We start from the raw sequence: 14,509 nt of genomic DNA, 5'->3' as shown, positions 1-14,509 counted from the left end.
GTCTGGCTCGGGACGTGCGTGGGAACCCAGCACCGGTTCTGGGCACGGCCATCCAGAGTCAGATCCCTTTGCTTGCAATAGCCCCCAAACCGGAGCCTCCCCTACCCAGCCTTGGTAGGGTACGGCTTTATGGAGACACTGACGGGGTCCCCCTGGCTCTCCAGAGCTGGCCCGTGTCCCTCCCCCAGGGTCTGTTCCTACAGGGTTTGAGTCGAGTCTTGGGTGGGGTGTGCCCTGGGCTTAGGCACGTACAGGAGTAGAGCCGTGTCTCTAATTGGCCTCCGGGAGTCCCTGAACAGTCCCAGCCTCCAGCGCTGGGTCGCAGGAGACAAGCACAGGCCTCTCACTGCTCACCCTTGCCCGTCCCGGGTTTCTGAAGACTGCAGGACTCCACCTCCCTAAGTGGGTGATGGTGAGGCTGCCCTGAGACATTCCTTCCTTGAGCCCCTGGCCTGGCCTGTTGATAAGCCCTTGAGGCAATGTGGCAGCTCCTCCGGCTGCTGGTCCGGGGAGCTGGGGGCCCCACCCTGCCCTGTCCTGGCTGTGAATTCATTCCTGCCCAGGCTGGCCAGCGGTGGTCAGCCCTCATGTGCAGACAGGAATCATTCCCAGGCTCTGCCAGGTCTGTGATCCTGCCCAGACCCCCGTTTCCCACAACTGGCCAATGACAGGCCTCATCCCAGTCTTGCCTTGGCTCCAGACCCTGTACTGCCCACCAGCCTGCTTTCCTTGTTCACTGCTCCGTGGCTCCTGGACTGGCCCCGTTCCCTTGTGTTTCCCGGCAGCCTCACCAGACCCTGGATCCAGACCCTGTTCTGCCCACTCCCCACCTAGGCTCTGTGTTGACACTTGGGTCGCATTGCTGCCCCTGCCTACATGCCATCCTATGGCCCAGTTTAGGGCCATTTGTCCCCACATGGACCTTCCAGATGGTTTTGGTCCCCTCCTTGTCCCCCACACACCTGGGCATAATATGGACATGGCACATACTCTCCAGTGGCCTCTCCTGGGCCCTGGTCCTAGCTCCCGCAGTCACACACCGGAAGTTAAGGTGGAGAAAGGCCCCTGGGGATGCAGCCACAGCTGGGGTTGGCAGGATAACACTGAATCGGTGGCAGAAACTCTGGGTTCTGGGGCAGCTTGGCACTGATGTGCTGTGTGACATTGGACAAGTCTCTCAGTCTCTCTGGGCCACACCCACCTCAGCTGTAGGTAGAATTGTTCCGACCCCATGCAAATGTGTACAAGTCCTGGGTCTCACTGTGACCTCATGTGCAGGCCTGACCAGCAAGAGGTGGGGTCCTTAACCCCTCCTGAATTAGGGGGGTCCAGACAGGCACACCTCCTTCCCCTCCCTGCTCTAAGATACTTGGAGACCCTGGTCTTAGAGTCCGGGAACGGCAGCACAGGGAACAGAAGGAAGCCCGGTGTAGGTGGGGGGTGAGCTCAGAGCTACAGGCCCTGTGCCCAGCATCACCACCCGCCCAGGCTGAGGCTGCCCTGGGGCGTAGACACATGGAGGGCAGGCAGGCTCCAGAGCCCCACATAGAGTGCCCCTGAATTCAGGGCGGCCTTCAGTGGGAAGCTGAACATCACCAAGGTGGGTGCGCAGGCGGGCAGAGGGCCCCTCGCCAAGGCTGGAAACTACTGCCTGGGCCCCTGATGGAAAGTGGAAACTGAGTGGGGGGAGGAGAGCTGCTCGTGGGGAGGGAGAGGGACCACCTCGGCCTCCCCAGGGGAAGGGGTTGAGGTGGCCCACACAAGGCCCTGTAGCTGAGGAACTGAACTAGGACTTCAGAGAGGGAGCATTGGGCCAGATCGCCCCCCGCCCCGGGGTTACACGGTCCCACCAAGGAGCTGAGTCCCCGGGGAGTTGACGCCCCGCCAACCCACGCAGGATGAGGTCAGCCCACCCCTGGCCGCGCCGACCTCCAAGATCCACGTGCTGCTGCTGGTGCTGCACGGAGGCACTATCCTGGACACGGGCGCTGGGGACCCCAGCTCCAAGCAGGGCGACGCCAACACCATCGCCACCGTGTTCGACACCGTCATGCGTGTGCACTACCCCAGCGCGCTGGGCCGCCTTGCCATCCGCCTGGTGCCCTGCCCGCCCATCTGCTCGGATGCCTTTGCCCTCGTCTCCAAGTGAGTGCCTGGGACCCAGACCATCCACCCCAAAGCACCTGGCCCCTAGGGCCAGGCTGCTCCCCCAGCCTCAGGACCCCCATCTAGATGTCCACACTTACCATCCAGCCCATTCTGTCCAGAGACAACAAAACCTATGCAGATGGTTGGGCTTACAGAGGAAGGGCCCCAGGCCCAAGACTGAGCCTCAGTTTCCCTATCTGAGGTGTGGGGCTGTTGACCTGCCCCTGAGATGCAAGGCTTTACTCCCCAGCTCTGTTACCCAGCCTTCCAGGGCCCGGCCCAGAAGCGACCCCATGACATTGGCCCCGTCACAGCTGAGGCTCTCCAGTGGCAGGCCTGCTGCCCTGTCAGGGAGGGGCCCCCTGGGGCTAAGCTGAGCCACCTGCTCTCTCCTGACCGGGCCCCCTCCCCCAGCCTTAGCCCCTACAGCCACGATGAAGGCTGTCTGTCCAGTAGCCAGGACCACATCCCCCTGGCTGCCCTGCCCCTGCTGGCCACCTCCTCACCCCAGTACCAGGAGGCGATCGCCGCAGTGATCCAGCGGGCCAACCTTGCCTATGGGGACTTCATCAAGTCCCAGGAGGGCATGACCTTCAACGGGCAGGTGAGTGGTGGGGCAGGAGAAGGGCAAACAAGCCCCACGGGGTGGGGGGATGCCCCCCTAGATGGGCCCCAGCAAGCGGGGCAGGCACTCAGCCTCCGGAGCCTCTCCGCCTCCAGGTCTGCCTGATTGGGGACTGCGTCGGGGGCATCTTGGCGTTCGACGCCTTGTGCCAGGGCAACCAGCCGGTGTCCGAGAGTCAGAGCAGCAGCCGCCGGGGCAGCGTGGCCAGCGTGCAGGTACCACGCCCACTGCCCCCAGAGTCGGGGCATCTTCAGCACCAACCTGCTAGCCCCACACCTCCCCCAGGCAAGGGAAGGGAAGGGTGGAGGTTGTCAGCGCAGGTACCCAGAGCCGACAGGGTGGGTGCACGGAGCCATTGAGCTGCTTTGGTGGGACTGAGCCTGGAGCCCATGAGGCTTCAGCGGGCGGAGGAGCAGAGTATGCACCGTAGGGGGCAAGGATCTGGCCCTAGGAGGTGCAGCGGGCAGCCCCTCTGGGCGTCCCAGCAGGAGGGGATCTGAGATCCCTCTGCCACCGAGCAGCACATGGCCTGGGGGGGGGTGGGGGGGCCGTGCAAGGCTGGGAGGTCGCTGAGAGGTCCCAAAGACCCAGGCGGCCAGTTCAGGCAGGAATGGAAGCTGTTGGGACTCAGCCAGCGGGCTGGGGGGACAGTGGGGCAACCGGAGGACAGGGCTTTCCCCTCCCTGGCGTGGGTGAGAGGCCAGCTGGGCAGGGGGCAGTGGCCCTGGAGTCGGGAGGGAGAAGACCGAAGCCAGGCCCAGGTCGGTGGCCACCGGGCAGTGAACCCGCATGGGGCTGTTCCAGGACACTGACCTGCTGTCCCCCGGCACCCTGGTCAATGCGGCCCAGGGCGGCAGCAGTGGCCTGGAGAGCAGTCGGCACCTGAGCCGCAGCAACGTCGATCTCCCCCGAAGCAATGGTGTCGAAGACCCCAAGAGGCAGCTGCCCCGAAAGAGGAGCGACTCGTCCACCTACGAGCTGGACACCATCCAGCAGCACCAGGCCTTCCTGTCCAGGTGCATGGGGCGAGCGGGGCCCCCAGGTCTGACCCTGAGGCCCGTGGCTTGGTGGAGGGGGGACCCCGAGAGAGGGATGCCTCAGAATTGGGGACATAAACCTCGAGGTCCGACCTGAGGGTAGTGGGACGCCCGGCCTGGGCCCACGGCTCTTTGGTCAGGAGAAGGTGGCCTGTTGGGTGCCGCTGGGGTCTTGTACACACTGACCATCTTGGGCCCAAGGGAACAGCTTGTCCAGGGGTGGGGCAGAGTTGGGAGGCAGAACCCATCAGGGGCATCCATTCTAAAGGCAGTGGCACCCCGAGAGAGGTTGGGACCGGCTGTCACCATAGGTGTCCCAGCAGGTACTGGGCAGCCACATCTGCAGGACAGCTCAGGGGCCGAGCCTCATGTGGGCCTGATGACCCCCGGGGGGTGCTTCCTTTGGGAGGCTGAGGGCAAGCCAGTGCCGAGAAGGGGTATGGTGTGACCTCACGAGGCCCCCATCCGCAGCCTCCACGCCAGTGTGCTGAGGAATGAGCCCAGCTCCCGCCGCTCGAGCAGCTCCACCATGCTGGACGGCACAGGGGCTGTGGGGAAGTTCGACTTTGAGATCGCAGACCTCTTCCTCTTCGGGTGCCCGCTGGGGCTCGTCCTGGCCTTGAGGAAGACCGTCATCCCTGCCCTGGATGGTGAGAGCTCTGCAGGGGCAGGACAGGGCAGGGGGTATATGAACGGGGTGGAGGGTCTCCGTGGACCCTTACCGCAAGGCCACGGCCACATCCCAGGCCCCTTCCTGCACCAGCCTCACTTCTGCCCTCCCCCGCACGGGCCCGCTGCTCTTCTTGCTCCTCTTCCAGCGGCTCAGACCGCGGCCCTGATCTCTGGGCTCCTGTTCTTCCCTTTCGTCTTCCAAGCCCCTCTGGGAGCTGAGGTCCAGGAGGGAAGGGCTGCTCTGGTATCAGAACGGACATAGACCCAGTCTCCCGGGCCCGGAGTCTTCCCATAAGGAAGAGATTCCCAAATCCTCCCAGGTGCCTGGCTTCCCAGTCCCAGAGGGCTGTGGCCACGCTGCCCCAGAGACCCTCATCAAGGCCACAGGGACAGGGGGGTGTGGCATGCCGCTGAGCAGCCTGTCAGAGCAGCAGTCCCTGCAAGGTAACCCCCGGGATCAGCCAGTGTGGCCCAGGGAGCCCCAGTGTCCTTACAGGGGCCATGCAGGGCCCGTGTTACATCCCCAGGTTACAGAGCGAGAAATTGAGGCTCAGAGAGGTGTGGACACTTGCCCGAGAGCAAGTCAGAGGTGGCTTGTACAGAAGCAGAGACTTAGGGACAGTGATGTCTGGCAGTATCATCTGTAATCACGAGACCCTAGAACCGCTGTAAATGGTCCGCGGAGAGCCGCTGGTTGGCTAAATCCCGGCCCGACCCACCATGGAGGACACCCAGGGCCCCAGATGGGTCGGTGGAACTTGCAGGGCTGAAATGAAGGACGCCCACATTTTTGTGTTCTTGGGGGAGGAGGGGAGGTTCAGAAGTATGGCACCTGTTCCTACGTGTGTGTTTAAAGGTGAGATGTCTACTACTGCTCCTTGCGCTTAGGGTCCCCGGTCCCCTAGCAACCGTGATCCCCTCAGAGAGCAGCCCCATCGCACAGCCTATGGCCCCACCCTGCTTGGTTTAAAACAAATTTGGTTAATAAACAGACATAGGCCAAACCAGAGAGAGGCGCTTTCGGAGGCCCCCCACCCCGCTATAGACCCCGCCTCCTCAGGGATCTGCCATCCCCCCCCACCGCCCCTCACCGGCCCCCCCCCCCAGTCTTCCAGCTGCGGCCAGCCTGCCAGCAAGTCTACAACCTCTTCCACCCCGCCGACCCGTCCGCCTCCCGCCTGGAGCCGCTGCTGGAGCGGAGATTCCACGCCCTGCCCCCTTTCAGCATCCCTCGCTACCAGCGCTACCCGCTGGGGGACGGCTGCTCCACGCTGCTGGGTGAGAGGCCCCGGGGTGGGGCGCAGGGTGGGGGGGTGGCGGGGAGCCCGGGGCCCCTGCTGGGCTGGAAGGGACAGCCTGCACTGAGCTCCTCTGGGAAGCTGGGTGCCCGGTGTGGGTCTGGGATGCATCAGCCAAGGGGGTTAGGGCCTCACCCCAGGTGCGGGAGTGGGGGGCAGACTGGGATGAGGATCCCCTCCCCGCTGTGAGGACCCATCATGACAGTGGGTGGCGATGGGGTTCAGAGCAGGGGACTTGTGTGAGGGCTGCTGCCCATTGCCCACTCTTGGCCCTTCCAAGGGCCAAGATAGGAAGCCCCCATCCACACCCCCTGTCCTCGAGTGTGTCCTGGAGTCCTGTCGCGTCCTGGTCCTCAAGGAACCCCCCCCGTGTCCGTGTTGGAGGAGCATGTCTGGACCGTCCACGCGAGTGTCTGTTCTTGTCCTCTGTTCTCTCCCGTCTGCCTCCAGTCGAGACAGTGCAGAGAAACCCCGAGCTGGTCCTGGAGGGTGGGCCCCTGGCCCCTCTCCCCCCAGGGGACGGCTTCCTGGAAACCAGTATCCCCGTTCCCGCGCTCACCTGGCAAGACGGGCCCCGTCCGAGCCCGGGCTGTGCTGAGTGTGTGTAACACCCCCGATCGTGGTGGCGTCTGCTTCGCTGGCTGACCGCTGGTCCTCAGGGACTTCCCATGCCCTCCTTGGCCACTTGGAGTCTGTTGGGACAGTGGTGTCCCATGGAGACCAGACAGGACAAGTCCTAGGGATCGGGCCTTCTGCACCTCCTCTCTGTACACCGAGAGCCCAGGAGCTCAGAGAGCGGAGCGGCTGTCCCGGGGTCACCTAGCACGGGTGTGAGTCCAAAGGCTCCGTCTCCCATTTGTGAGGCTGGAGGGGGCAGCTAAGAGAGGGGGTGAGGCCTCAACCCTCATCCCACCTGCTCCCCTAGAGAAGCTTCCAGTCCCGGTGAGGGGTCGATCCAGAGTCCCACTCCTTCCCTGCCTGAGGGGGTCCAGGCCCCTCATGTACCCACCCACCTGCACGGCATCCTCGAGCTGAGCCCCCCCTCTCCCTGCTCTGCCCTGGCCCAGTCGCACCCTCAGCACCCGCTTTGTCCCCGGACGCCCATTCGAGGCTGGTTCAGTATGGCCCGTGTGAGGGACGTGCAGGGAGGGGCTTGCCTCGTCCTTAGTGCCCAGCCCTGGGTATCCCCCAGAGACCGCTTCAGGCCCTCCTGTTAGCACCCCCAAACCCAGCTACAACGCCCTGCGGGTCAGGCCTGCTAGGCGGAGCCCAGGAGGCTGGGAGGGCTGGGAGATCAGGAGCTGTGTGCTGGGTCAGATGGGTGGCCAGGGGGGGCGTGAGCCTGGCCGCCTTGCCTCCCTGCCTACTGTGTCTGTGTCGGTCTGTCTGTCCATCCCTGCCCCAGCCCTCCCTTCTCTCCCACCTCAGCTCTGTGCCCTGCCCTCTCGGCCCTGAGCAGGCAGGCCCCGGGCATGCTTGGTCCCCTTCTCACTGCCAGCTGTGCTCAGATGCCACCGCTCGCCTGCAGGTGGAGGGGTCGGCCGCGGCTCCAGCCCACCCTGCCCAGGGCACGCCGGGCCCTACCTCCTGCTGCTCAGGGGGCCGGGGGGCTGGGCTGGGGACCCTCTCTTACCCACTGGTCTCCGGTTCCTGTCTACCTGCAGCAGACGCACTCCAGACCCATAACACAGTCTTTCAAGAGCACGCGGCCCCCTCCTCGCCAGGCGCAGCGCCCGCCATCCGAGGCTTCCGCCGAGCCAGTGAGATCAGCATTGCCAGCCAGGTGTCGGGCATGGCCGAGAGCTACACGGCGTCCAGCATTGCCCAGAGTGAGTGCTGCGGTGGCCTGCCTCCCTGCACCCTCCCGTCTGTCTTAGCAGGGGGTCTGCACTCCCCTCCTCCCGACCCCACCAGCCCCCGGGGATGGTTGGCGGTGTCTGGAGACAGCTGGGGAAGGCATTACTGGCAAGAGGTGGCTAGTGACCGGGGTGCTGCTCGACACCCACAACGGCCCCAAATGTCCAGAGAGGACCCTGGAGGAAGGGAGTGTTCGAAGGGGTGGCCCAGGAGGGCCAAGTCCAGGCAGGAGGCGATGGGCCTGGGAGGTGGGGTCCTAGCCCCGGCGCAGGGGGTTGGGGGAGTGGGGACGTCCTCCCTAGGGAGGAAGCGTGGGCTGTTTCTGAACAAGCCAGAGATCAGCTGGGGGGAGCCAGGGAGGCAAGAGCTCAGCGTGGCCTCCTTCACTGCTTGGCTTCTCCGAAGCTTCTCAGCAGCTGGAAACGGAGCCCAGGTCAGCCCCTTGCCGGGGCCCGAGGGCCAGCGGCCCCTTCTGTCCTCCCAGACCACGTGACCGGCTGCCTCTGGCTGCACCTGAGCGGAGGCCGGCACGAGTGTCCTTCCGTGGGGAAGGCCAGGCCGCCTGGCACTCTCCCCAGCGCCCTTCCTGGCCTGTGGTGGCCCCCCGCTGGTCCCAGCACGGCTGACCCGTCCCGTTGTTTCGCTTCTCAGAGGCCCCAGCGTCGCTCAGCCATACCCCCAGTGTCCGGCGCCTGTCGCAGCTCGCCCTGCCCCACCCACCCCCCACTACCCCGGGGCCCCCCCTACAGGCCGGGCAGGTGAGCCCCAGCCTGGAGCGGGCGCCCCGCCTCCCTGACTTGGACACCAGAGAAGGTACCGGGCGTCACACGGCCTCTGTCCACACACGCTGTCCTCCCCTAACGAGGGTCCCTCACCGTTTCCAGGCACATCTCACCATCAGGCCCTGCCCGCTGAAGCCTAACCAGGGAGCTAGAGGCTCGTGCTGGGAGGGTGCAGACCCAGGGAGGCGGCGGAGGGGGTGGAGTTGGCTGGAGGCTGAGGACCACGGGATTGTGCAGCAAGCAGGCCTCGGGCAGAAGCCGGGAGAGCCCTGGCCCCCACCAGGCATCAGTTATAGAGCAGCTCCCATGTGCGGCCGTCAGAAGGGCACTTTTTTTTTTTTTTAAGATTTTTTATTTATTTATTTGACAGAGAGAGAGATCACAGGTGGGCAGAGAGGCAGGCGGGGGGGGGGGAGCAGGATCCCCATTGAGCAGAGAGCCTGATGTGGGGCTCAATCTCAGGACCCTGAGATCATGACCTGAGCCGAAGGCAGAGGCTTAACCCACTGAGCCACCCAGGCGCCCCAGAAAGGCACTTTTGAGTCCTTACCTGGAGCTAGGGTGGTTTCCCAGCCCCGAGTGGGAGCCGGGATTTGCACTTGGCCTGCAGGGCAGATGGGGGGGCAGGAGAGGCCTGGAGAAGACACGATGGGGCTCAGGGCAGGGGATCGGGATCTGCTACAGGACCAGGGAGAAGCCTGCCTTCCAACCGGGATTGTGCCCTCTCCCTAACTCCACACCCTCCTTCTGCACGTGCTCTCTCCCCGAGGAGCCTCCCCACCCTCATCTCCAGGCCTGCTGGCTGCTTGCTCGCTCTCCTGGGGTCTTGGGCCTTCCCTGCTCCCTCCTGTCACCCGGCCAGGGAGGAGGCCTGCTTTGGGTGCAGCCCCTGTCCCCTGGTCAGAGGAAGGTCTAGCCTTTGGGCTGAGCCGAGCCTAAGGGGCCTGGTGCCCTCCGAGGGGCAGCTGGTCAAGCCCGCCCACCCACCCCGGCAGTTGCAGCAAAGTGGTGGGGCCAGAAGCGGATCGACTACGCCCTGTACTGCCCCGACGCGCTGACAGCCTTCCCCACGGTGGCTCTGCCGCACCTCTTCCACGCCAGCTACTGGGAGTCAACGGACGTGGTCTCCTTCCTGCTGAGACAGGTACCCAGGGGCCCACCGCCCGCTGCCCCCAGGCCCTACACAGGGACCAAGGGATGACACTGCTGACAGGGCCCCATTTCATAGACGAGGAGGGCAGTGGGGGCTCCCAGAGGGAGCAGCACGGAGGAGCGCTGGCAGTTGGGGGTGAATTGCACATTCACGGGACATGTGACTTTGGGGGGGACCAGCGGGGGGACCACAGTGGGTTGAAGAGTGTCCCCCGACCCCTCACAGGCTCCCGTTTCCGGCTCCGAGGGCCGCTGGCTTCCCCTTCCTAGAACAGGCAGCCCCAGGCTTGAGATGGCCCGCGGCCTGCTTCTTCCCCTCGCAGGTCATGAGGCATGACAATTTGAGCATCTTGGAGCTGGACGGCAAGGAGGTTTCGGTGTTCACCCCGTCGAAGCCAAGAGAGAAGTGGCAGCGCAGGAGGACCCATGTGAAACTGCGGGTGAGGCGGCCCCACAGCCACTGTCCTGCTGAGCGCTCACAAGACACCCTGCCGCAGTCGAGGAGGCAGAGTCACAGAGACTCGTGCTGTCTTACTTAATCCTCGGGCTGTGGGCTTGGAGCTAGTACCCCTTCTCTAGACTGCGCGGGGCACCAAGGCCGGGTAGGTCATGTGGCTGAGCCAAGCTTGAGCCTAGGCCTTCCGACCTCAAGCCTGTGCTCACCCACCAGGCCCAGGAGATCCTAGCCATCCCTCCATCCCTCCCTCCCCTCCCCTGACCCACCTTGCTCCTCCTGTCCCCAGAACGTGACCGCCAACCACCGGATCAATGATGCAGTCGCCAACGAGGATGGCCCGCAGGTTCTCACGGGCCGGTTCATGTACGGACCCCTGGACATGGTCACTCTGACGGGGGAGAAGGTGAGGACCCGGGGAGGTTGCAGAAGCCCCTGCCTGGCCTCCCACTGGCTGGGGAGTGCAGGCTCGGGAGGCCAGGGGCCCGCCCCTTCCTGACCGGCCCGCCTGGCTCCCAGGTGGACGTGCACATCATGACGCAGCCGCCCTCGGGCGAGTGGCTGTACCTGGACACTCTGGTAACCAACAGCAGCGGGCGGGTGTCCTACACCATCCCCGAGTCCCACCGCCTGGGTGTGGGCGTCTACCCCATCAAGATGGTGGTCAGGTGAGCGCCTCCGGGGAGGGAGCGGGCCAGGCCGGCCACCTCTGGAGCGGGAAGGAGGAGGTCTGGTGGGTTCTAACACGCTCCCCTTCCCAGGGGAGACCACACGTTTGCGGACAGCTACATCACCGTGCTGCCCAAGGGCACGGAGTTTGTGGTCTTCAGTATCGATGGCTCCTTTGCTGCCAGTGTGTCCATCATGGGCAGCGACCCCAAAGTGCGGGCCGGGGCTGTGGACGTGGTGCGGTGAGTGACTCCGAAGGGCACGCTGGGTGGGCTTGGGGGCGGGAAGCTCCTGGAGGCCAAGCTGGGGACGGCTTTGGGACGCTTGGCAGAGGCCCACAGAGTCGGCACTGCCACTAACTTGATGCGGATGCCCCAGCTCCTCACCCAAGCAGTGAGGCTCCTGAGGAGGCTGGTTACAGCTGCTGCAGAGGGCAGCCACGGGGACCGGGTGGCCTGGCTGGCTGTCCTCTCAGTGGCTGCTGCTTCCGCTGAGCCCAATCAGAGACGCGCTCTCCGACGGCCCAAGTAGAAAGTGGCGGGACTGGCCGACGGGTGGCCCAGGAGAGAAGCCGGGGCAGCCGCGGGACACCCAGGCCTCCCCCCTCGCCCCCAGGCACTGGCAGGACCTGGGCTACCTCATCATCTATGTGACGGGCCGGCCTGACATGCAGAAGCAGCGGGTGGTGGCGTGGCTGGCCCAACACAACTTCCCCCATGGCGTGGTGTCCTTCTGCGACGGTCTGGTGCACGACCCGCTGCGGCACAAGGCCAACTTCCTGAAGCTGCTTATCTCCGAGGTGGGTCCCCGGTGGGAGGGGGCAGGGGCGCGGCGGGGTGGGTGGGCCGTGCCGATGCCCACGCCAGTCTCCCCCACAGCTGCACCTGCGCGTGCACGCGGCCTACGGCTCCACCAAGGACGTGGCGGTCTACAGCTCCATCAGCCTGTCCCCCATGCAGATCTACATCGTGGGCCGGCCCACCAAGAAGCTGCAGCAGCAGTGCCAGGTGAGCGGGCCGGGCGGGCCGGGCGGGCGGGGCGGGCGGCCCTGAGAGCCCCGGCCGTGACCGCCCCCTCCCTCCCCACCCTGCCCCGCAGTTCATCACGGACGGCTATGCGGCTCACCTGGCCCAGCTCAAGTACAACCACCGGGCGCGGCCGGCCCGCAACGCCGCCACCCGCATGGCGCTGCGGAAGGGCAGCTTCGGCCTGCCGGGCCAGGGCGACTTCCTGCGCTCCCGGAACCACCTGCTCCGCACCATCTCGGCCCAGCCCAGCGGGCCCGGCCACCGGCACGATCGGACGCAGAGCCAGGCGGACAGCGAGCAGCGGGGCCAGCGCAGCATGAGCGTGGCGGCAGGCTGCTGGGGCCGCACCATGGCCGGCCGGCCGGAGCCCGGGGCAGCCGCGGGCCCCAAGTAGGACCCCGTGGGTGAGGCGCTGTGGTCTCCATGGTGCTAGGCCAGGGCGGCCAGCCCCGCCAGGAGGCTTGATGGGCACACAGTGTCGGCTGGAGACAAGCTTGTCCCAGGGCCTGGCGGAGGACATAGGCCGTGCCACACAGCCCTCCCAGCCCTGCCTCATGTCCTAGGGTCTGAGGGGTTCCAGCTTGCAGGAAGACCTGTCCCAGGATGACAGAGGGACCAGGACTCCCCACGCGGACTGGCCCGGAAGACACTCCTAGACACTCGTCCTGCATTGACCTCCCAGCATCCCGACACCAGGCCTGGGCCCGGGCCCAGCCCTCCACCTCCCATCCACTAGCTCACCCTGACCCCCAGGTCCCCTCCCACTCGGTCGCAGCTCCAGCGGGGGACAGCCTGCTTCTTGTTAACTCGAGTTACTCAACTGTTCAACCTCACTGGTTTTGCACTGATTTTTGAGAGTGGAGATCCATTCCCATCTCCTGTGGCTACAGACATGCATGAAAAGCCAACCTTCGCCGGTCTGGGACCTGCCGCCACACAGAAGGCTCCAGGGCGACAAACGCTTGTGCAAGCAGGAGAGAAAGGCCATATCTTCATTTCTGCAGCTCCGCCTGGCCCGCCAGCGCTGTGGCAGCCCCCGACCCCCGCCTACCTGTCCACCTGCCCCACCTGGAACCCAGTGCGGCGGCGGCGAGGCTGCTGAGGCCCAGAGCCGGCTCCCCGGAAGCCACGCCTTGGGCTCCTGGGCCCGGCCGGACCAGCCTCCTCTTCCACACCTCGCCTGCCGTCGGTCAAGGCCACGGCCTTGCTCTCCTGCGTTTCTACACCTTTCTACTTCTCCAATCTGATTTCTATGAGGTTTTTTTAAACGAGCAATCCTTGGCTGCTTCCTTTTCTTAACTCTTTCAGTACCAAGCGCAGCCCCTCCACGTGAGAACACCCAGCACTGTGACGGAGTCCAGCCTGGTTCTGGGTCCCGGGGCCCTGACCCCCTGCCCACGCAGGGGGGCGTGGGGTCCCCGCCTCACCCGACCCCCATTAATTCCACTGAATTTCTACTTTGGGGTGAGTGGGGCACACACTTAGGTTTTTTTAATGCCAATTCCGTTTTGATGCCGAATCTAAGAAGCCACAACTTGCTTCGTTAGCTTAAGGGCAGGCAGCCACGACGCCATTCCCCACCTGGTAAGGACCGCGCTGTCCTGCAGGCCCGGGCCGAGCATCAGCCCTTCCTCTCCAGAAGCGACCGCGATCTCCACCGTGGCGCTTGGCCCTGGGCGGCCCTTCTGCGGCTCCCTCCACCTTCTCCGTAAGGCGGGGGGAGCCTGGCCAGGCCCCGACTCTGAGAAGCTGCTGCCGACCTGGATACAGCCTCGGCCTCATGGGCTGGGGCGGGGAGGCCCACGGATGGATGTTGGCATTCTCCCGTGTGTAGATATGTACAGCCAAAGGGTCATGTAAATGTTCCGCGAAAGTGGGTCTACACAGAGTGAAAGCTATTTATTTTGTGCAGAGAAAAACTTCTGGAGGGTTAGGACCTTCAGGGTTTGTTCATATTTAAGATGTAGTTTTTTGTTTTTGTTCCAGGCGTTATGTATAAAGCAACGATTATTTTATGGACCAAGTTTTAATGTAAGTGTTGCCATGGAAGTACAATACCTGACCCCCGTGCCCCCGGCGGGAAACCGCCCGACAATCACAGCCCGGCCAGGGGCCCCTGCGGCCAGTGCCTCCTCCTCTGTCGGTCCCACCTCGCCCCATCTTGCCTACCGCCTCGGGGACCAGCCATCCGGAGAAGCACCTGGAAGAGTCTCGGGCCCGCCTGCAATAAAGGCTGGGAGGCCTCCTGGCCCGGGGAGGCCGAGAGGGCAGTGGGCTCGGCCTCTCCCAGCCGGCAGCTGCCCCAAGCTCCACGCGCCCCGCCCGCCTGCCCAGCTGCCAGCCATGCCAAGGACAACAGCAATAGTCCCCTGGGCCTCTCCCGGCGGCGCTCAGCCATAGATGGTGAGATGGGCAGCCCGCCCTCCCCACTGACGTCTCTCTTCTATATCCAGGTCTGCTTCCTGCCTCCCTTAAGATTCCTTTTGGCACATTCTCTTCTTAAGGAAGCACCAGTTTTTCAGAAACTAAGAGAGGGAGGGCAGAGTCCTTTAAAAATACCAAAAATGTTTACAGTGTTGGGTGCTGAGCCGCAGGGCTCAGGCCTGACCCGTCGTAACCAAAGGGTGAGGCAGGCCTTGCTGACTGCCACCCCCACCCCAGGCCTGTTGGAGGAGAAGCCTTAGTCCCACTCCCAGTCCCAACCCCAGGACTGAGCCTCAGCCCACCACCCCACATCCAAGCACCTGCCTTCTCTTTGATTTCTAAAGAGGGATTCAGCAGAGACCC

General features: G+C 64.6%; 1 protein-coding gene across 10 annotated transcripts in view; it reads left to right on the top strand.

Annotated features, from left to right (window-relative positions):
* Positions 1–13,742, top strand: part of PITPNM2 (phosphatidylinositol transfer protein membrane associated 2) — a 132,916-nt gene extending 119,174 nt beyond the window's left edge. The window contains exons 11-27 of one of the 10 annotated variants that reach the window (XM_080821348.1): positions 1,898–2,145; positions 2,563–2,752; positions 2,869–2,988; positions 3,578–3,789; positions 4,282–4,460; positions 5,590–5,760; positions 6,231–6,380; positions 7,445–7,609; positions 8,289–8,450; positions 9,415–9,563; positions 9,895–10,011; positions 10,315–10,431; positions 10,545–10,693; positions 10,787–10,936; positions 11,310–11,493; positions 11,573–11,701; positions 11,793–13,742. In XM_080821348.1, the coding sequence (XP_080677474.1) occupies positions 1,898–2,145; positions 2,563–2,752; positions 2,869–2,988; positions 3,578–3,789; positions 4,282–4,460; positions 5,590–5,760; positions 6,231–6,380; positions 7,445–7,609; positions 8,289–8,450; positions 9,415–9,563; positions 9,895–10,011; positions 10,315–10,431; positions 10,545–10,693; positions 10,787–10,936; positions 11,310–11,493; positions 11,573–11,701; positions 11,793–12,116 (2,916 nt within the window). In that variant the 3' untranslated portion in view covers positions 12,117–13,742. Of the gene's footprint in view, positions 1–1,897; positions 2,146–2,562; positions 2,753–2,868; positions 2,989–3,577; positions 3,790–4,281; positions 4,461–5,589; positions 5,761–6,230; positions 6,381–7,444; positions 7,610–8,288; positions 8,451–9,414; positions 9,564–9,894; positions 10,012–10,314; positions 10,432–10,544; positions 10,694–10,786; positions 10,937–11,309; positions 11,702–11,792 lie in introns of all 10 variants that reach the window. The other 9 variants (XM_080821347.1, XM_080821351.1, XM_080821352.1 and 6 more) reach the window with 9 other exon arrangements.
* The last annotated feature ends 767 nt before the right edge of the window (positions 13,743–14,509 follow it).

This window comes from Martes martes (genome assembly GCF_963455335.1).
Source record: "Martes martes genome assembly, chromosome: 13".
In the NCBI taxonomy this organism is placed as follows: domain Eukaryota; kingdom Metazoa; phylum Chordata; class Mammalia; order Carnivora; family Mustelidae; genus Martes; species Martes martes.
The sequence above is the reverse complement of the archived record's forward strand: the minus strand, read 5'-3'. Positions and strand labels throughout refer to the sequence as shown.